Source organism: Gavialis gangeticus, unplaced genomic scaffold (assembly GCF_001723915.1).
Source record: "Gavialis gangeticus isolate Ggan-Ray unplaced genomic scaffold, GavGan_comp1, whole genome shotgun sequence".
Lineage (NCBI taxonomy): Eukaryota > Metazoa > Chordata > Crocodylia > Gavialidae > Gavialis > Gavialis gangeticus.
The window spans coordinates 24,356,504-24,379,030 of NW_017729006.1; the positions used below are offsets into that span (position 1 = coordinate 24,356,504).

The 22,527-nt window shown below is 40.5% G+C and overlaps 1 protein-coding gene across 1 annotated transcript in view; it reads left to right on the top strand.

The window, feature by feature from the left end:
• Positions 1-22,527, top strand: part of ITGA9 (integrin subunit alpha 9) — a 456,855-nt gene that overhangs the window by 212,216 nt on the left and 222,112 nt on the right. Inside the window, exons 16-17 of the mRNA XM_019508716.1 lie at positions 9,180-9,329; positions 20,434-20,510. Of these exons, the coding sequence (XP_019364261.1) occupies positions 9,180-9,329; positions 20,434-20,510 (227 nt within the window). The remainder of the gene's footprint in view (positions 1-9,179; positions 9,330-20,433; positions 20,511-22,527) is intronic.

Sequence of the window (22,527 nt, forward strand, 5' to 3'; positions counted from 1 at the left end):
CCTCCAGCCCTAACAGGTCAGTAATGGGCCCTTTTTATTGGGCACTGCTGCTTTGCCCTTGGTCTGGCCCTTGGTGCCCTCCTCCAAGCCTGTCATGCCGCCTGGCAGTACCTGCCACTGCCACTGCCTGGGGCTTTTTGTCCCACTGCCCTAGCTGGCCAGCTCTAATCAGCTCTGGGGGGGAGGCTGGGACCTGCTGCCCATTCCCTTTGATTAGTTGCCACCTAAGTCCCCGCAATGACTCCCACCTGGCATGAACGGTAGGGCAGGGCAGGGTGTGTGTGTGTGGTGTTCCCCTTAACTATGGCACCCTAGGCAGTTGCTCATGCCACCTAGCCCTAAGGGTGTGTTGCTCTGTGTCCAACCCAGCAGGTCTTGCAACAAACCTGAATGCCAGTTGTGCCCACTCATCAGCACACAGCCTATCATCTCTGGACTAAACAACATGGAATATAATATCCAGGGTTTATTTGCCCGCTCCTCTACTAGCCTCATATATGTCATCACCTGCTTATACTGAGTTCCAGAGTCTGCATCAAGGATAGTTTATGCATTTTTATATTAAATAGTCAGTGGATAAAATGCATAACACACACACACACACACACACACACACACACACACACACACACTCTATGTAACTCATAGTATATATACTTGTAGTTTGTAACTATTTACCTACTTATGTAACTATTTAGCTACTTACCTATTGATATATGGAGGGGATGAGAGAGAGCAAGCCATACAATATATGAAAGCTAAAGATTGCTATATCGTACTATAATGACAAACAGAGCTCTCTTCATTATACATCCTGGACTTGTAACAAATGTATTATCAAAGAGTATGACCTAAGAGCCAAGAATGAAATGTCTTTATACAATTAGGATTGTGTAAGTTGATTGTGTATTTCATCAGTTTGGAGGGAGAGGTAATTATACACATAATTATTATGTAATTCTGCATTTTTAAATAGCAAAGAAATACCATAGAGAGAATCTTTATTGGCAGCATATAAAATGTGGTAATGTCAGCTGAAATAAACGTATGCTACACAATTAAATTTACAAATGAAAATTTTGATTTAATTGTCTCATCTCAAAAGACTTCTGATCCTATATTAAATACATGAATTCTTAAGAAAGGTTTTAAATAAATATTTATCTTATCGTTGATGATCCTTCCCAGAGCCTCTTCCTTTATAGTTTTCCTAAATTTAGAACTATCTTTTCCTCTGAGGCTCAGAACCTTTGCCTGGCCAATGCTGTAGGTACCCGAGTGGTGATTTCTGGTGTAGGTGCATTGCAGTAAGTAAAATCAAGAAGAGCGTGTCTGAGAAGCACGTTCCTCAGAAAAGAAAAAGAAGTTTTAAAGCCTCTGAAAAAGGAAAGCTCTTTTTTTTATTACATTCTTCTTTTTCTTTTTTTTTTAAAGAGCAGCTGGGTCTTGGCAAGTGGGATACAATGGAGAAAATGAATGAATAATTTGAACAGGTTAAAAAAAAGGTTGGAGCACTGGAGAGACCCAGTATTCACAGAAATGACAGATGGAACACTGAAAACACCTGCAGTCGTAGTTTAGTCATGACCTTTTCAGTAATGGACTGTAAAATAAAGTCAGAATGTGCTGACTAACCAATCATTTTCATGATAATGCCACTGATGCCAGTGAAGGTGGATGTGGAAGTTGTATTTGACCCAATGAGTTTTTGTTTTTATTGATCATTCTTCAAGAATATATAATTGCTAATGCTTCATAAATTATAACAATAACGATTCATTATGTTTTTGGTGCGAGTCAGGATTGTAATTATTATTATCCTCAATTTTCTGATGGAAAATATGCTGCAGAATGCTGAAATGATATACCTAGAGTCACACAGGGTGTCTATAACACAACTGAGATTTGAGCATAGAATTTCCTAACTCTCTTAACCCTGTATTTTTTCTTCCAAAGCAGAAAACATCCCATTGTATATTCTGTAATACACATATCCTTTAGTTTTACATGCTAGTATATCCTTCTCTGTTCCTCTAATGCTTTTCTCAATTTCTGCTTCTGAGATGAGGAATGCTTGGCGTAATAGGAACAGCTGTGAAACAGAATAATTCTGGGAAAAAGAACAAAAAAGTCTTGCTTTTTCAAACAGAAACTCTAAGCAGCTTTTGAAGATGTGATTCCCTATGAGTTCAGTACTCATTTCCCTATTTTAAATGTTAGGATTCTTCATAATAGCTGTAATGTTTGAAGTATAGCAACAAAGAAATATTTATGTACTAGTTGAATAATTAGCTCATAAGACCTTAGAAAAAACAGAAGCAAGTATTATTGTAGCACTAGACCTCATGATTGCCTTCAGATGCTATTAACTACACACAAATTAACTGAGAACATTGAAAATGTGCTTAAGCCAATTCGATTAAGCTTTTAATTCTGCCTCACCCATGGAACAGAAAGCTAGTTTTTCCCCTTAACTTGCCGGTGGGCTTGCCTACATGAGATGCTATGTCACTGTAGTGACAAGCTACATTGCCATAGCTCGTTGCTATGAGTACAGAGATGAACTGTGATGCTGACACTACTGTTTGGGAAAAGACCCATGTGTCATCCAGACTGTGCAGTAACATCGATTACTACATAGTCAAAATGATTGCGCAGTAAGAACTGTGCAGTCTGGTGCATGTGTAATTGTGCCCAGCAATAACTTTCAAGGGATTGCTCTGTTCCAAGCTCCAGAAAGCAATATGGGCACATTCACACAGTAGCAGGGAGCCGGGGACTCCTGCCACACTGCAGAAGCAGGATGAGCAGAAAGGCAGGTGCACGAGGAAAGTAGCCCTGGGTCGTCTCTCAACAACTAATTACTCCCAAGAATCTGTTTCTTTTTTGGCGGAGTGTGAAGGGTGGGGGTGTTACCAGCTCTGTGTTTGTGTGGGAGAGACTCAATTTCAGGTGTCCTCTGATGGATACAGAGGTGTATTCTTGAGCCTAGAGCATCAGCCAGAGCACTGCAGATATCGCATAGTTGAAGCTTGCAGCTGAGGATTCCACTAGGCAGAAAATACTAGAGAGAGAGAACTGGGGACTTTGAGTGCCTTTACACAGACTCCTATGGGGTAAATCAGGTGGAGATGACAGGAAGACTTCACTTGGTAAAAGAGGTAGTTTAGTTCACTGGGAATCATGGATTTTTTCTCCGGATCAAAGTAGATGTTCCTGGGAATGAGTTTCATGGTTGGGATGTGACGGGGCTTGACACTGTGAGGGCTGCACATGAACAAGCCAACAAGGAGTATTGCATCATGCAGGGAGTTATTTAGCCATTTCATCCTATCATTTAACCAAGGGCAAGAAAGAGAAGTAACTTTTGCTGTGAACTTTAACCTGTCCTCTATTCTAAACCCAGTCTGTTGTATTGGTACTTTGCCCCTACCAAACTATTCCCTTTGTTTCACTGAATTTTGCAAGGGGAAGAGGCCAAGGTCCAAAATGTCCTTTCTGTATGCTGGGGGCTTGACCAAGGCAATAGGAAAAAGTAATTTGAGGATGGGGCAGCAGAGTTCAGGAGAATACTTTTATTTCTCACTTATACAGAGCAGTCTCATTTATTGTGTGTGAGATATTGCACATTCCTAAAAATATGCAAAGAGTAGTGTTTTATTTACATAAACCCTCCAAAGTGGTGGAACTTTGGCCTGAAGAGGTTTGTATATGGGTAGGGAAAGAGTTTAAGACTTAGTGGTTACATGTGGGTTAGTCATGGTTTATTACTGTGGTGGGTGCACATTAACAAGATAGCTTTGTGTATTCTCCCATTATGTCACTACATTATTTATTATATTTGGATGGAAAGTTTTAGTTTGCAAATGTTAAGCTCAGGGATAGGTACTTGCTTAAAATATTTAAAATAAATAAATTTAGGTTGGAAATTTCATAACTGAGTGTTGTGAAGTTAAACTCCTGTGTCCATATTTAGAAAGCTAAATAAAAAGGCTCAATTCTTAGAAGTACAGAACACCTAAAAATTCCACTTGAAGTCAGTGGCATCTACTGGTTTGGGAGGGACTGGAGCTAACTGAGGGAGTGTTGCTGTAAGAAAAGAAGTTCACAAGGAAGAGAGGAAAATCACAAGGCCAGGAAAGGGAAGAAAAATTGAGAAAAGATAGAAGGAAGGAAGAGAAACAATAGGCAGAAATAGCAGTGCTTCTAACGGTGAATATATTTTCCCAGAGTAATAATAAAAATGAAGGCAGTATTAACCCAAAATTTTGTTACTCTTCATTTTTCCAGGAATCCCAGCTTAGATAGATCAAGGTTATGTAACTCTAAATATAGACCTCAATCCAGAGGCCATAATTAAAAGTGGAATTTGACGTTCTCTGAAGCTGCTACTAAAAACTTTCACCTTGTGGATTTAGCAAAGTGTGGATTAGGTATGATGACTGATTGGTTATATATACACTCCCCTGACTGTACTCTGGAAATGAGCAAAAAGAAATTGGAATTGAATGCAGTCCTCCTTGGCAGCTACTCGCACTGAATTATCTGATTGTGAGCATACAAATCCTGTCCTCTAAAATAAATCTTTGACCCATTTCATGCGGATTTGTCTGGGGTCTTGATACATGTATATTTTTCTGTGCCAGTGATTTCAGTTTGAAGAAGGATGTGAACGCAAGAAAAGGCTGTGTTTCAGTGGGAAATGGAGCCCTGTACCTTTATACCGTCATGATGTCTTGTGTGTGAAAGTTTCAGAAAAATATAATCTCTCATATCTCTATCTGGCACCTAGGAGAGTAAGCTTCTATAAATTTATTAATTACATTACAGCTACTGGAGAGAGTGCTGAAATCAAAAGTCATGTGTTCACAGTCACAGTGGCAAAATGTGAGTACCAAACTGTGATTAACTTCCAGTTCGTTAGGGGTCCTCCCCCCCCACAGCCTTTCAAATGCTATACCGAATCCAAAGAGCTTTTCATTAATAAAGTTGGGCTGGTAAAGAGGAGTTACAGTAGAGTTTTGTCACATTTTTCTGTTAAACCAGAAAATATATATATGTGCTACTGCCCATTTCAAGGGTCTTTATCATCTCATCATTTTTATATTTCCCTGTGGTAAATATTTTGGGTGTAGAAAAAGCAGCCTGCTCTTTGTTAGGATGAATTTTGGAAAGATGTTGGTTTTGTAAAACGACTTAGGTGTCCCTGTTACATTCCTAGAATGTCTGAAATGCTTCAGAAAACCCAATCAGCTGATTGCCAAAAACCACATGCCTGATAACCATAGCTGGGCTGCTGGGCATTGGGAAGCAGAGGCTCCTGGCAGGAGTGGAGGAGAGAAAGGGCTTCTCCCCCTGGCGACTTTAAACTCCAACAGGAGCTTGTATTCCCCCTGTACTCCAGCAACCCAACCAGAGCTGCTGGTATGGAGTTTGAAGCTAGTTCTTAAAGTTCCGGAGGCACTGGGAGCCAGAGACCAGGAAGCCTCTCCCAACTGTCTGGGTCGGAGCACCTGGGGACTCCTAAAAAGCATGGCTGCAGCCCAGCTGCAAACATATTGTTTAAAGCTCCACATGCACCAGGATCTGTGATGTGGGTCATGGGCAGCTGGGAGCTCCTGGCTCCCCTGCTGCTCATGCTCCACACCATGAAGCAGTGCCCGTAGCTGGGGTTTAGGCAGCTTCTAGCCCCCAGATGCTACTTCCACAGTTGCCCCAGGAGCTTAAAAAAGCAGACGTGCAGCTGTAGCCCCAGCTGCACACGTGCTTTTTAGAGGTCTGAGGCACAATGAACTCAAGATTTGGGAGGTGCTCCCTGATGTCAGACTCACAGCACTGCTGCCCATCTCCCCCTGGTGCTGCCCCCAGGCCAATCCCACTGATCAGGTAGAGGATGGCTGTGTTGTGAATCCTGGAGCTGCCCCACACCAGATCCCTATGCTCAGCTTAGTGACAGAGCCCTATGCTCAGTCATGGGTGACATGCCACACATTCAATGACCCACAGAGGTGTTACACATCACATGTAGAATAGCTTTGTTGTTTGTTTGCTAAATTGGCTTTAATGTGTGGCTGGGTTACAGTTATGGCACAATTAACACCTTAATCATGTCCTAAATATAGCGTGTGTCTGGGCCCTAATCCAGATCCATTATGTCCACTTATGAAGCAGCATAGCTTGCAGGAAAGCAAAACCTGGTATGTAGAAATACAGCTGTCCAAGACTGTTTTGAAGGAAGTGTATTTTGTTGGAAAACGCTGATTTATAGAAATCAAAACTTTTTGTTGAACAGTAGCTATTTCAGTGAATACGTTATCAGATTAGTTTCTTAGGTCCAGAATAAAGTTTATGGTCAAAGTGTTGAACCTGAGGCTCCCACAACCCTAACAAATGCCCTGATCACTAGATTGTTGATATCTTAGGATTGATGAATCTCCCCCTAATATTTTTTCTAGACAAATGTTGAAACATCTTGGCTTCATCCTGTTGTACTTGAGGGCAAATCAGTTTGCTTGTCTGTCTTAGGTGCTCCTAGCTTGCAGTATGGCTAATGATGTTCTTGAGATTTTTAAAGTACTTTTTGTGTAGAACATTAAATATTAGTTTACACCTATCTAAATAAGTAGAGAAATATAGTAGCAGTAATAGTTAACCAGAGACCAGGGCCATATCAAACTAAATACTGCATAAATGTGCAAGGAAGATTTGATCCTTGAACCAAATAACTTACAATTTAACACTATACTTCTGCATATTATGTCGTGCATATTTGTTTGCGTGTGCTATTTGTGCAAGTAGCATTGCTGTTTGTTAGAATTGCCCCCCCAGATCATGGTTGCCCAATTATTTTCCTTGATTTTTTAACCCCTCTATATTGTAGTGGTTTGGACGTCCACTTAAACTTTTAGGAGTAGTTCAGTTGTAATGTATGCTATTAGTGGTCAGACATGCTTTTCAAGTTGCCAAAATCTCTCTTGCCTTTCATACTTTCTTAACCTGGATGTGTTATGATAAAGAGTAATAAAGCCATGAAACTGCTTATGATACTGTTTGCTGTTATAAATCATTGTGTGTGGTTTAAAAAGTAACAAAAATAAAGTTGTTTGGCGTAAAAAGTTTTTAAATACTTTCCTCTAATTTGGCTTTTCATGTAATTCCTCAATCAGAAGTGCTTTGTGTTTTATGACAATGGCTATCATCATTTGATTGAAATGCTCTCTAAAGGGAACTGGAAGGTCTGGGTGAATCTGAACCCAAGAAGAGTGCATCTCCTGTTGTGCTTAAGTAAAATTTTAATTTCATTACCATGTGGTAATGTTCTGGAAAAGCACATGTAGTATCTGAAGACAGAATTGTCTGCTCATTTTGTTGTTAATGTCCTGTAGAACAACTGCTTGGTGTTCATAGTCTATAAGCCTGTTAAATAGAAAGGACAAAGCATATGGTATAATTAATAGGTGGGTAGGATCCACATTTTCATCTTTAATTAAAGACAAGTGGGCATATGAAATATATTCCCCCAGGAGTATGGTGAGAAGATATGCACATATGTAATTAATCTGGCTGCTGGAAGTCACAGTTTCATCACTGAAATAAAGCAGAAAGAAATGTCAGTGACCAGGAAGGCACACTCAGCAGTCAATGAAACTTTTCTATGGACTTCAAAGGATGTTGGTTTGGGTGCAAAAAGATCATGTTAGTGTTTAGAAATGATTAACCATTAACTATTAATTTACTATGCAAAATCATGGTGGACAAGCTGTATGTTTGTGTTTCTCTCTCTGCCTGTATTTTTAATTACTGTGAGTTTACATTATGCATAAATTTGATTTAAGGCTGCTCAGTTAACTAAAAATGTATTGTATTGGAGATATAATAGGGTTCCTGATAACCTTGTTTGGTTTTCTTATCTGTATATATACAGTGTTCCTGAACACTCTTGCAATCTTTATTTAAAGAAATATTACATAATGTGTATCTCTTGAACTGCATTATTGGGTAGAAGTTTTGGCACTGCTATTATTTAATGCTTATGCGCAGTGTGGGACTAGAAGTGTTCAATATGCTTTGCTAAAATGTGAATAAATACCATCCGCCCTAAATAGCTGACAGCCTAAGCCTGGGTTGCAGTAGCCTGACTGTATTAGGGGGTGTGGTGTTTGCAGATAGACTGACCACTGTAGATACTGACCATTGGAAGCCTGAGTATAAAATGGAGCAGGCTATGTGAATGGCATTTGCCCAGGTTCCCAATGTCTGTATACCTGAGCTGATAATTTGCAAGTTGGCTAAAACCTTAACTCAATATAATTTTTGGAGGTGTCTGAATTCTAGTTAGATATTTGGGAAGTGTAGGTATCTGCCTTAAAATAGATATCAAATAGGCTATTCAGAATACTTGGCCTAGCTCACTGGACCTTCAGCCCAAGAGCGCTGAATTCAAATTACATTTTATGCCTGTATGGTTTGTTATGACTGATGGACTACATTCAGAAAAGACTTCATTCTAATGGACTCAGGATTGGTGGCCTGGCCTTTTCCAAACCTTTCTAAGCAATTTCATATACATTACATTCATATAAAATGTTTTAAATAAATACACACTGAAAAGAAATATTTGTCTATGAAAATCTGGGGTGTTTAAAGTTTCTCTGCTTATACAACTTTAGATTGAATTGTACTGTAACAAAATTTATCTTTTGAATGTCATCTTGCTCTAGATCAGGGATGGGCAAAATGTGGCCCGGGGGCTGGATGCGGCCCACCAGGCCATTCTATCCAGCCCGCGGGGCCCCTAAAAAATTTAAAAAATGAACATTTATCTGCCCTGGGCTGCCTGTCATGCGGCCCTCAATGGCTTGCCGAAACTCAATAAGCAGCCCTGTGCCCAAAATAATTGCCCGTCTGATCTAGATGCTTGTACTGACCTCTTTCTTACTAGTTTTGGGGTGATGTTGCAGCTGTAACAGTCCAGGAAAGAGGCAAGAATTTTTGTGGGTCTTTGTGGGTACCATGGTATCTGAAAGTTTGTCTGTGGCCCTCCCAACTATACAGTTAGTCAACTAAAATATACCACCCCCAAAAAATCCTTACCTGTCACATGCTTTCTTACTATACATAGATGTTTCTGCTTAATTGAGATTCTCACAGATAAATCTTTTGTTCATTTTCTTTTTCAGAGAAGAGTCAAAGATGTGATATCTCCAATTGTATTTGAAGTAGCCTACAGCCTTGGGGAACATATGGTGGGAAAGGAGGAGAAAGAGCTTCCTGCTCTCAAGCCTGTCCTTCGCTGGAAAAAGGGGCAAAAGATAGCCCAAAAGAATCAGGTTGGACTTGGTTTTAATCCTTATTAGAATGGTAGAGAAATGTGGTGTCTGGCTAACTTGACAATGAAATGAAACATAAGAGGTGACTGCAGACCTAAAAGCATTATTGTTTTCAAGGGTTGTTTTTAATGCCTAAATCACTTCATCACTTCAGGTTATATTTGAGGTTTCACATAACTGGAGAGAAGTTCTTTCACACTAAGGTTTATTTCCTAAAAAATCCCCATCAGTGCAGCTCTATCATGCTATGCAGAGCAGCTTTGAGCAAGTTTAGACAGCATGGTGTGAGATCCTCACCTTTGTTCTGGTGCCTTTGCTGGACCAAGTGATGTGAAGAGACCCAAAAAAGCCTGGTACTGTATGGGAAGGATCATCTCTGCAGAGGCAATGCAGAAGACATCTTAAGTCCATCCTCTCAGACATCTCTGAATCCCTGTCCCGTGAGCCTTAGAGGGGTCAAGACTTTGACAGTACGTAGGGCATGTTTAGGATGATGCTGCAGGAGGGAATACTGCAATCTGTTGGGAGACCCACTAAGACTGTTGTGACTTAGATCCCTAGAAGTGTCTAAATTATGTTGGGGATTTGTGTAAATTTACAAAGCAGACCAGAGTGGGGAAGGCAGCAAGGTGATGTCAGTTGGCTTTAATCCCATTCCTTGGACTGGTCTGTACTTCACCTATGAGGGAAGCAGCACCATCCGTCTCCTTCATGGTACCCAAAACCCGGCCACCTCTAATAATAGCTGGTCCTTACTGTTGGTTGCCTTGGCCATGCTACCTTGGTATTAGCAATAATGGGACCTTTTTTCAAAAAGGGTTAAGTGTAAGCACAACCATAAAATTCTGGGAAGTCTGTTTTCTTCCAGTCCAATTCAAAAGAGCACTTTTGCCATTTTCTTTATGGGAGCAAGGAAAGACCCTCAAGTTTCAGGATCTTTACTGCTCATAAATCTGTATTTTGTCTTGGTTCTTGCATGTGTCTATACCCCCTTGCATTTAAGGATATGCAGTATATATAAAGGCATATTTCATTTTGAAAAGTTATTTAAAAAAAGAGTTGAATTAAAGCCAGGGCTTTTTTGAGGGAGGTGGAAGAGTAAAATGCATTGAAGAACCATCCCACATGCAGCTAAATATCATACCCTTGCAAATATATTATAAAAATTAGCTGTGTAGCAGAAAACCTTCATGCCTACAGTGTGGCTGAAAATTAAATCTATTATTTAGGCTAAACTATGTGAATCTTTTACAATGAATATAACAGAGAAGGTCAGAACCTACCTTAGGGGCACAATGTCAGATCAATATTAAAATACCTAGACGTAGAGATTACAAAACACAGAAAGACAAATATTTTGAGAATTTCCTTAAGTTGTTTCCTTCTGTAATTTGTATTTGGGGAGGGAAGCTAGTTCAATGGTCTCTTCCCATGTGCCTTCCAGATGTTGGTCTCTTAGTCAAAGTAGCAAATGATTTGGGGCGGGGGTATGATAGTGTGGAAGAAATCAAACTTCGCATTGTGGTTGAATCAGAACTGACAGAGCCAGCTTTTCTTTATTGAGGGCTATACTGTGATCACAGGGAGAATTCCACACAGCAAGATTTGGGGCGGGGGTATGATAGCTAGTGTATTTTTAGCAAGTAAGATGAACTGAGTTTTATATCTAGCATGGCATTTCTGTGCGAAAAACCTGACTGAAGAGCCTCTTGGAATAGCAATATATCTTTAAAAAATTATATATTTTTATAAGAATATCATTATTTGCTAGTTTTCATTCAGAATTTTTTTGTAAGTTCTCAAATAAAAATCTCTTTTGAAAACTAAGCAGGATAATAGACAGATGAATATCAATCTGAATCCAATAAAGAGGCTTTTTTTCCCAAGGGAACCAGTGATTTTGGGTGTCACCTTTTGGTGATCCAACCCAAGGTACATTAAGTGATACAGATTCTCAGACGGCATGTGTTCAGTACTTTAAAAAATTCAGGCCCCTTTCACATATTTGAATTTGATTACTCAAAAGCCGTCACATACCCAATCACTAATCACTGTTGAAACTGAGATCAAATAAAGCATATATGACTAATATTTGTGCTTGTTTTCTGTAGTATTCAGATAGACAGAGCATGTCTACATGGGCAATTAATGTGAAACAATAAACTTTGGAGTTTATTGCTCCAGAGTTTATTGCTTCTGGGCATGCCATTTGAACGTGCACCAGGGACCACAGCACGTTGAGCTGGGTTGGAGCAGCCCCGGCTGGCAGGCGGCCATGAGGGGTCAGCCTACCAGACCAGAGCTGTTCCTCCTGACTCAGTGTGCTACAGAGAGTCTGGCTGGGGTGCAAGGGTGTGCTAGTGCAGGGCTAGCCACCAGTCAGCCCCTGCACTGAAGCACTCTTCTGCCCCAGCCAGCCGTATAAGCATCTACATGTATGTTGCTGCAGAGTAAAAAACTGCAGCAGGATAGTACCTGTATTTATTAGTTTACTCCCATTAATTAGTTTACTTCAGCCTAATTGCCTTGCATGCATAGATGCCAAGATGTTTACTACAGAGCTAATTAGTCAATTCTGCAGTCAACATCTCGTGTAGATGTGCCAAGTGTGACTTGGGATCTTCATAAATCCTGACTGTAAACATTGTGATTCTGTGATTAGATACCAACCTGTAGTTTTACCATGGTCATTTTAAAATGGTATCAAAAATTGTCATTTTGCTATACAGTACATCTGGCTCATTTTGTGAATAAGCATGTAAGGAAATCAGGACTTTGGAAGTGTAGTTGGGGTTGTGGGCGGGAGTTGTGCCTGGAAGCAGAGTGAGAGACAGAGGTTCGAACATCCATCTTTGAGCAATCCATTTGAGTTCTGCTAGAACGGGGTGGGCAAAATGCGGCTCGGGGCCAGATGCGGCCTGCCAGGCCATTCTATCTGGCGTGTGGGGCCCCTAAAAAATGTAGATATTAATAATAATCTGCCCTGGGCTGTCTGTCATGTGACTCTTGATGGCTTTCTGGAACTCAGTAGGCGGCCCTCTGCCCAAAATAATTGCCCACCCCTGTGCTAGAACTATTTGAGGCACCACAAGACATGACAAGTGTCTGTAGAATTTAGACTATATGTATATACTAACCCATATGTAAGTTATCAGATCACATCAGTAAGCTTGAGTGGTTACTTCTACTGGGAGTTAGGTTTATTTTTCATGGCCCTGATATCCCTGCACATAAAAGACTTTTCAGTACATGGCTTTCTCTGTGGCCAAATAGAAATGGTGCCCCATAACCCTCTGCCCCTATATCCCACTGCTATGGTCTGAGAAAACCATTGGTCTCTGAACCATATATTTTAAGACAACTTCAAACTATATAAACGTTTGTTTGGCATCCCCACTGCTCTATGGAGCTACCTTGAAAAGAGGTTTCACGAGCAACTACTAGCACAGAAAAGCTATGTCATCTTGATGGCATAATTCTGTGAGAAACCTTGTAGAGTTTTCTGTCTTAGAAATCATTTTTTCCATATGAGAGAACAGCCTGGTCCCTTGTTATGTTTGTGCTTAGATGACATTGAAAGAATGCATAGATAGCTATCTTGTATAAAATGTATTTATTCATTCTTCCATCTACCTTTATCTTAAAAAAAGTTAACCTTAGCTCTAGGCACTACAAAATACGTGTTCAAAAAACAAAACAGAACAAAGCAATTGAGGTGCATTTATATAGCACTGACTGTTGAATTCAATTATATCCCTAATTGCCCTGGAGCAAAATCATAATGTAGTTAAAAATTGTAATTTCAGATGGGTCTCAGCAAATGCACTTTAATTGGAAATTGCCCTTGAAAAAGGATACAAGCATGAGACTTTTCATAAAATTTGTATTGGACATTTTTTAAAAGCAAAGAGACTATAATTTAGCAAATTGAAATAAAAATTAATTAAGTTGGCCTGAGGGACTGATTGATTCAAGGGATGCTAACATTGGACTACACAATGATTTGTACATTCTCTCTGTATCAGTGGTCCTCAACCTTCTTAGACTCAAGGTACCCCTCTTTTGACTGAAGGCACCCCTAAAAAATGCCAGCTCTTAATTTTCACTTTTTTTTGCTACAGAAAAATAATAAAGCAATTCTTGTGTTGCAGAGAACTCACAACGATCACAACAGATCTGTATGCTTTTAACACTATAGATTCCTGTTAGAAATGTTATTTGGACACCTAATAGTGCCAGAATTACATGGCACCCCATAATACCCTTGACAGGATCTCAAGGTGTCTCAGGATGCCATAGCATCCTGGTTAAGAATCACTGGTCTATATGAAGCTATGTTTCCTCTTGTGTTATATAATTCGTGACAACAAAAGCAGTAATGTTGGGTTTATGTGTGCATCTGTGATGTAAATCTAGGTAACTTGTAGAATCATCAGTTGGTAGCTGTCTCAGTGGGGAAGATCCCAGCTGCATAGGCTGGAGATGGTCAGCTATTTCGTTCTCTCAGACATAAAACTTACGTATCAATGTAGAAAGGAGAAGCAAATTGTATTTTTCATTGTAAACATTAGGAGCCTTTCATCCAGAGGTTGACTTTCCTTTAGCTTCCTTGCTGCTTGCCTTTTCTTTGTCAGTGCCTTGAGTCCACTGTTACTTCTACCCCTATCTCTACATGGGGAAAAAAGACTTATTACTTAGAATAAGCTAACCCTATGTAGAATTTCACTTGATTTAGCCTGGGGGTTTTCAACCTTTTTTGGTCAGTGTACCCCTGGTGGCTGGTCGAGAAATGGGGAGTCCCCCAGTGGCCAGTTGATGAGTGGGGGGTCCCCTGGCAGCTGGTCCACAAGCAGGGGTGAGGGTGGGGTCAGAAGTGAGGCTGGCAAAACTCGAAGTGCCGGCAACTTCTCTGCACCGCTGCTGCATACCCCTTGGGACCTTCGAAAGTACCCCCAATTGAAAGCCCCTAATTTAGCCCATCTAAAGTGGTTTGCAATGTAACATTTATTATTGTACACGTTGTATAAATATATGTTGACAGAGTGAGAAATTATGACTAGCAGCATATTTGTTGCATCCTTTAAACGATATTTGAAATTAATTTGTGATATATTAGTTCCCTGTCTGTTTTAAATGGTGTAATATAATCCCCTGCTATTAGATACACCACCTTAGGCTACGAACTTACTCATGCCAAAACTGTGTATTTTCCCACAATGTTTCCATTTTTTACATTGGTCTATGCACATCCGTTTACAGCATCTGATGAAGTAATTTCCAGCTCACAAAAACTCATGATACACATACATACATACATATATATATATGTATCTCTCTCTAATCAGTTACTATATGAGTTGCAAATCTACCCTGCTTTCTTCTTGATAATAATAAGCCCCTCTTTTATAAAGTTTGGGAACTTTGTAATCCCACCCCCAGTATTTATATTTAGAAAACCAGTAACACAATTAAACATAAATAAACCTAGGTAGACATTGGGTCTAGTGCAAGCCAGTGGAGATTTTTCTTGAGCTGGATTGGAGGACATTTGCTTCTTTTCTTACATTATATGTTTTTCTTATCAAACAGGAATAATTCTGTAGTGCTGAGAAAACAATGGCAATATTGTATATAGCATTATAATACTATTATAATATAATACTATAATATAATATTACAGTATTATATTATACAGTATCCTCAAAGTGATTTATTAATTAGTTGTCCTCCTTCATCTCTGGTGCTCTGGAGCTCCTTAGTAAGGAGAGTTGGATCTGAGTAGTTTTTGTCAATTATTTGGCAACTCTTTCAGCAATGAAGAAAATTGTTTAAGGGCTGAAGACTGGATTATGTCTCGCACCTGTCTATCTTAGGTGTTCTTATGGCCAGCATTTCTGTGATGTGTGGGGTGTGCGAAATGAGCTGTATTCAATGCGGATTCAGCCCAGATCAGGGACAATGATTTGATTTGTTGATTTGGAACACTGTCCCCGATTTGATTCAGCCGAATCCAAATGTGAAGATTCGATGCCATAGACACAGCTTTAAATGTTTTTTCTACATAGCTCGAGGTACCAGGCACGGCTCATGAACACTGTGATCCTGAAGTGGATGGAGTGTCCCTCAGGAGTGTGTGTGGGGGTGCTCCCGCGTGCTTGGCGGTGAACCCAGAAGTGGACTGGAAGTACTTCCAGTCAATTTCCAGGTCCACTGGGGAGTGCACGGGGGGGTCCCTCCATGCTTCCCCGGCTCAGAGATTGGCCATGCGGGACCCCAGGTACCTCCTTGACTCAGAAGGCACCAGTTGCCAAGCTGGGGGAGGCATGGGGGGGGCCTCCTGCATGCTCTCTGGTGGACCCAGAAGTGGACTGGAAGTACTTCCAGTCCACTTCTGGGTTCACCGCTGAGCACGTGGGGGGCTCACCCACGCTCCTGTGGGACACTCCATCTGCCACAGCATCACAGCGTTCATGAGCCATGCCTCGTACCTCAAGCTATGTAGAAAAAACATTTAAAGCTGTGTCTATGTCCCAATCATCAAATCTTTCCGAATCTCTCCAGATCATTTCGGAGGGTTCTGTTTCGATTCAGAGAGATTTAAGGGTCTCCTGATTCAATTTGAATTTGGAGATTTGGCCACTGAATCGGACTGAATCTCTGCCAAATTGAATCAGGGACCAAAGCTTCGCACAGCCCTAATTGCCATGATCTCTGTTTTGTGTATTTCTTCTCACAAATGGTCTTGTAACATAGGGGGAAGTGCTCTTTTCCCCATTTTACGCAGTAGAAATTGAGACACAGACAGACTATGTGACTTGTACAGGCTTGGTAGAGTAGGGGTCTCTTGAGTTCCAGACTAATGTCCTAACTGCTTGACTATTTTTCCTCTCTGGGATAGGATCCAAATCATTGTCCCACTTTTGTTCTTCCAGAGATCTGCATCAGCATTTCATTTCATTCCAGGAGGTGTCCTTCTCTCATTGTTTAATTAAAAATATTTTCCCTAAAGCAGTTAATACCACCCAACTCTCAATTGTCTTTCTTTGTACTATAGTTGTGATTCTGGGGTTAACTGTTAGAACCAATCCTGAACTGGCCATGAGTGTGTACTGTTCATGCCAGTGAAGCAAACACAGACCCTACCCTGAGTCCATACTGGATCAGGCCAAGACTGAACTTACTTTTCTTTTTCTTAATAAAGGAAAGTGTTACACTTCCAGAAACAAGTCAGATCTGAATTTGAATAGTAGGTGTGAGGCTGTATTGTAACTCTGAAATGTTTTTAATGAGCTGTCTTGAATAATATTAGAGAGACCATTGACTTTAATACATGGCATCTTAATTTTGCTAAGCTTATTCTCATGCAATGGTAGATAAGCTCTGCAATTCTTAATTTGTTAACAGTGCAAAAGGCAGGATACTCAAGACCCTGTTGCACATCTTCATTCCCCTTAGGTTGAGAACTCATGGACTTAAGACCCATGATTCTCAACAGGGGTGTCTGGTTCAGAGGTGAATAAGTTTCCATTGGAGATGTGATGATGTAGACTATATCCTAAAGCGTATACCTTTCTGAACTAGTTAGTCTCTAAGGTGCCACCTTACCCTGCATTCTGCCAACTTTATATCTATGCCATTTCACATCTTTAGGGATGGGCAGTGGATACATTTATGCTTGTTAATTTGTACTTGGAGTTTCCAATAGCTAGATAAAAGGGTTTTTTTTACTGATCTATTTCCCTGACACCCCGCTTCCTTAAAGTTTTTTCTCTTCTTTTTCTCCTATTTGCCCAGTATTCTATCTTTGTTTTGGTGACTGTGCCCATGTTTATAGGAGGCCATGCCTGCTATAACCTGGTAAAAAGGACAGGTAGGAGGACTGAACTGACATTCAAAACCAGATTTTATAGGAAGGAGAAAAACGTATTAAATTGAATCTTACCTGACACTATAAATATCAGTATATAAGTACTGAGCCTGTATTACAGAGCTTCTCACTTAGTAAAGCAGATTTATTCCTCTCTGTTTCACCTGGTTAGAGTAGTTTAATTCATCAAGTAATTTTATTCAGGTTTAGTAAAATAATAATTGCTGGCCAGCTTCTGTTTCCATTTGCTTTCCTAATGCATTGTAAAAGTACAGTTGTTTTCTTTGTGTGCAAATGTAGTACTTCATGGGAACACAGGCAGAAGAGCCTCCTAGCTTATTTCAGACCCTCCTGTTCTGTACCGTACTGTATTGATGCAGCTGTTTTGTTTTAGTATCTTTCAATGGTCAGTATCCTTCTGAACCTTTGCAGCCCGTATGGACTTCACTCCCCTGTGTTGCCTTTGCTCCCATATTCACTATAGAGATTCTGTAAATAATAAATAATTTGCTCTTGTTTTAGCCAGTGCTAGGAAAGGATTTTCAGAACATTAAGTGCTTTCCTGGATGAAGCTGAATTCAGTCTTTTGTGTACTTGGCTTTGGGCTACGTAGTTTAATAGGCAAATCCTGTGAACAGTGCAGTGAAGTGGAGGGTGTCAGGGTAGGTTCCAGAACAGTTTCTTCACCTAATAATCAACAGGCATGTCTATCTCACAGCTTCATTTTCAGCACAATTTGAAAATTTCATCCAAGGTTTAAAAAAAGTGGAGGCTGAGCTTCCTGAATCCACAGTTAGGTATTTGAACTTGTGGCCTGATTTTCAAAACTGCTGACCACACAGTAGGCAGGCAAACTTCTTTGGGTAGATGTGATATCTTCTATTAAACCAAGTGAGTAGTTGGAAAAAAAGTTCTTTGCAAGCTTTTGGGTGCAGTCACCCTTCTTCATGTTTCGGGAGTCTCTGTTGGTCTGAGACTGCAAGGAATGCAGGAACATTCCTTGGAGATCTTGGAACAGCCCGAACTTTTTTCCAACTATTCACTTAGTCTAATAAAAAATATCATACCTACCCAAAGAAGCCTACCTCCCTATGTCCTTAGACCAACACAGCTACAACCAAAAACCCGGAACACACAACAGCTCTCAGTGAAATAGATGAGAGCTGTTAGGTTCTCAGTACCTTTGAAAATCAGGTCCCTTATTCAGGCGGCTAAATGTGGACCTGGAAACCTAACTCTACCAGATAACATAATGATGTGCCTGGGATAAAAACTCAGTAAGAGCAAAAGGGGTTTGAAGACTTTTACCTATATGTGTGCTTGTGTTGTTAGCACTAATTCCCAAGTCATCCTTTCACATATAGTATGGGACTGACCTCTATCCAGTTTAGTGGTAAGAAAAGCATTCTTTTAATCAAATGTTGACTGAGAAGATTATTACAGTTTATATCACCTTTTTCTTAAGAGGTAAAAGTATAGCTTTTGTAAGTATATACCACAGCATTTAGCCCAGAAATTCTGACCATGGAGATTAAAGGGTCATTTCTCTGAAATGTACTTATATTAAAGTGAGTGACATCTCTCAAAATTATTTTATCCTAAGAATGGGATCCTTCTCATCCAGGCAGGACAGTTGTCCTCCATGGCAAAGAAAAGAAGCTTACCTTTCAAAGATGAGTTCTTTATGAGTTTTCCCATTTGTAAAGTTTTGAGAAAACAAAAAAATAGGAAAGAGAAAAAGAAAATGAACATAACAGATGGTCCCCTGAACTGCTCGCCTCTTTTTTCTTTCTAGGACTGGGCCAGTCTGCCCATGGAGCCATGCTATCTGGTTTGTGGGTCTCCCCACAGGTCCAGAAATGTGTCAGATGGGGAGCAGTGTTAGCATTAATTCCCTATCTCCTGCTACCAACTTTTTGGATCTGTAGGGAACCTCATTGACTAGATGACAATCCTGTGCACTGGACCATGCTGGTGCCTGGATCTGGATGTGCAGCTGGGCCAGTGAGCATTTAGATCCATCCATATAGAGCCAGGCTAGTGTGCCGGAGTGCGCACACAGACCAACCTTGAGTTGTTTCCAGCCCGCTGTCGTGCAGACAAGCCCTGCACCACTGATCCAGCCCACAGGACTGAATAGGCTGAACACCACTGCCTTAGAGCAACAGTTAGTAATTTGGCCTCACTCCTGCTCAAGACACTTGAAGAGTCAGTCAGAATGAGAACAGGCTCTGTGCTTTGTATGCATCATCCAAGTAAGATGAGGACCTCACTGGTATTTTAGTCCTTTTAAAGTCATTCTTCAGCCTCTTCCTTAAATGGCCTGATAGTCTATGCAATTGGGCAATGGTCTCTATTCTTTCCACCTGTTTAAGACTGTGACCACATTCCTCTGGGAGTCTCTTAACAGGATTCAGGCTTGATAGACCCAGGTACCACGGGCAGTCTTATCTACCATTGCTCCTCACATCTGAATTGCTACAGAGATCAGCATGGCCATATGTAAGGGAATGTGGAATTCAAAACTATGTACCCTCTTCTACCTGCCTCCTTTGCCTTTATTTTGTGGAAGGACATCACTTCCACAACTAGTAAAACTTGTCATGCCTAGGCACAGTGAGCAGTCAATGATTGTGGTCTTTTTTTCTGTTGTTGATTTCACTGATAAATTTTATTTTACCGCATGCATTGTCAACTACCACTGGATTGTACAATAGTTCGTTAGGTTGGACAGTAGTTACATTATTCTGGAAGTCTTAGTTGTAGAATGTTTTGTCAGTAATTTGACAGTTCCAATAGCTTGCCGTGTGTACGGGAATGATATGTTTTCTTAATATAAATAATATTACAATGAAAAGGAAAAATCTTACTTCAGTTACAGATGCGTGAAGAGTTTTGATTAATATTTCCTTCTTGTTTCAAATCTCTCTGCTTCTTTAAACTCTACGCAAGCCCAAATGTTCTCCAGAGCTTGCATTTTCCACATTTATCTTTCATTTTTTATATATACATGTTGGAACCAGAAACAGGAATGTCAAAAATATTGTGCAGGAGATAATTCTGACCTGGCCAAAAGGGAAAGCCTTGAGGGTGTCTGTTTCTGGGGAGCTTTCTGCTCTGTTTTGCCAGCATGCGAAAAGTTCAGATAAAAACGAGATTTGGCTGTCTCTGAATCTCTTGAAGTTTACCCTTGTCTACGTTTGGTACTGTGATATCTCTCTTCTTTGTTTTTCACAGACTGTTTTTGAGAGGAATTGTCAATCAGATGATTGTGCTGCTGATTTGAAACTTCAGGGTAAATTATTACTATCAAGGTAAGTAAATGAAACCTATATTCTTCCTTTTACAGAAACTTGTATCATGTTCTTACTTTTACATCTAATATGTTATTGATTTTATGAAATGCAAAATACAAATCCATGCCCTGCCTATGTACATCTAGGATGAAGATCTTGATGATTAATACATCTTATAATAGTGCTCGAGGCTCTTCCTGAGGTCAGGGCCTATTGTGCTTCTAAGGGTCCTTCTACACCAGCAGTTCTGAACTGAAGGTACATGTACCTCCAGGGGGTACATGAGATGTATTTCCTACATTGTGTAACACAGGTCGAAGGGCCTAAAAAAATTAATTTCCCACTGAAAGGGGGTATGTGAAGTCTCACTCTGAGACGAAGGGGTACAGCGACTGAAACAGGTTCAGAACTGCTGTACTAGACATTCAGGTAAAGGTGTGATAGGATCAGATGCATGATCCTATGTGCACAGCAGGAGGCTTGATTTTGAGATCCAGGATCAGATCCTATCACATCCTTATTACTGGTGGAGGGGGAGCCCAGGATTGCCATCCCAGGCGCCCTCCCTGCACTGGCAAGTAGTAAGCTCCTGCAGCTGTGAGTCCTTTAGTTGATGGAACTCTGTCATGGCAGTGCCCCGTGATAGCTGGAACCAAAAGTCCTGCACTTGCAGACTCTTGGTCCCAGCAGCAACCCATGGGTGCTGCTGGGTTGGAGAATCCTGTCAGCTATGTGCCTCTCTGTCCTGGCAGTTATGGTGTGTTGCTGGGGCTCAGCATCCCCTCAACTGCAGGAGTCCCAGCCCTGGCACACATGATGCACCCCTGCAGCTTCATGTCCTGTCAGTTGATAGGGGGACCCTGCTACAACCAGCTATACAGTTATTGCACATTTTCCTGCTCTAACTTCATAGCTGGATGGGCCCTTTTATGGTTTCATAGACATTAGGGCTGGAAGGGACCTCGGAAGATCATCGAGTCCATGTAAAAGTTACTTTGCACATGTACCCAGTCTAAATTAATTGTGTTAATTGTGTAATACACACAATGTGTAGAAGGGGGCCAGAGATGCAGGCACTACCCCAGAAAGTTTACAGTCTGAAGAGACAAGGCTGACAAAGAATGGGTGGGAAAGGAAGTAGAAGCACAAGTAAAAAAAGTGGAGTAATGCCAAAGGTCACATAGCTTCCTTGTTCTGAACTTTATCTGCTAGTCCAGTTCCCAGGGTACAAGACCACATTACTTCTCACTGGCTTTGCTAATTAATTAAATATTATAACTTAAGGTATGGTCACTAAAGCCTGATTAAACTTCTCCACTTTCCTGTATAAAAGTATCATCTGCAAGAACAAAAAATATCTCAAGAAATAGGAACTTTATTCCATTGCTTTATAGCTTTACATTTTCCTCCAGTTTCCCAATTTGCTTCTAATTTTATGAATTCATTGACTCAAATTATTTGTCTTCATGTGTAGGTTTCACAATAATTTTAATGCTGATTTAGGACTTTATTTTCACTTTTCTTTGTGCATAGTAAAACTTGCCTAGTACCCTGGATAAAAAGTTCTTGTTTTGTTCCTATTGACTTATGATCCTAAAAAAGAGTTGTATTGTTTGGTCAGGATGTACAGATGGACTTTTGCAGTTTCTAGATTTACTCGGGTCAAAGGTAAACTGTACACATCTCTTCTGTTTCCTTTTTTTTCAAGCATTTTTAGTGCACTTTAAGGGTCTGAAATGCTGATCTGAAATATTAATCTTGTGTCAGGGATTTTGCTGTTTGATTCAGATACTCTCTGTGAAATTAGTTTTCAGGCCAGGGAGGAGAAGGAAATGGGTCCTTTACAAATACAGAAGCAGTACTATCAATAGATATATGTGCATTTTGCATGGCTAAATGTGCCATAGCTGTGACTAGAGAAAGGCCAAAAGCCAAACTATGGGCAGTGAGTGCTTCATTTACCTACTATGGTAGTCAACAAAGCCTTTCTGCAGCAGGGAGCTGCAGCCACCTCCAAGCTGGTAAGTAGTGGCGG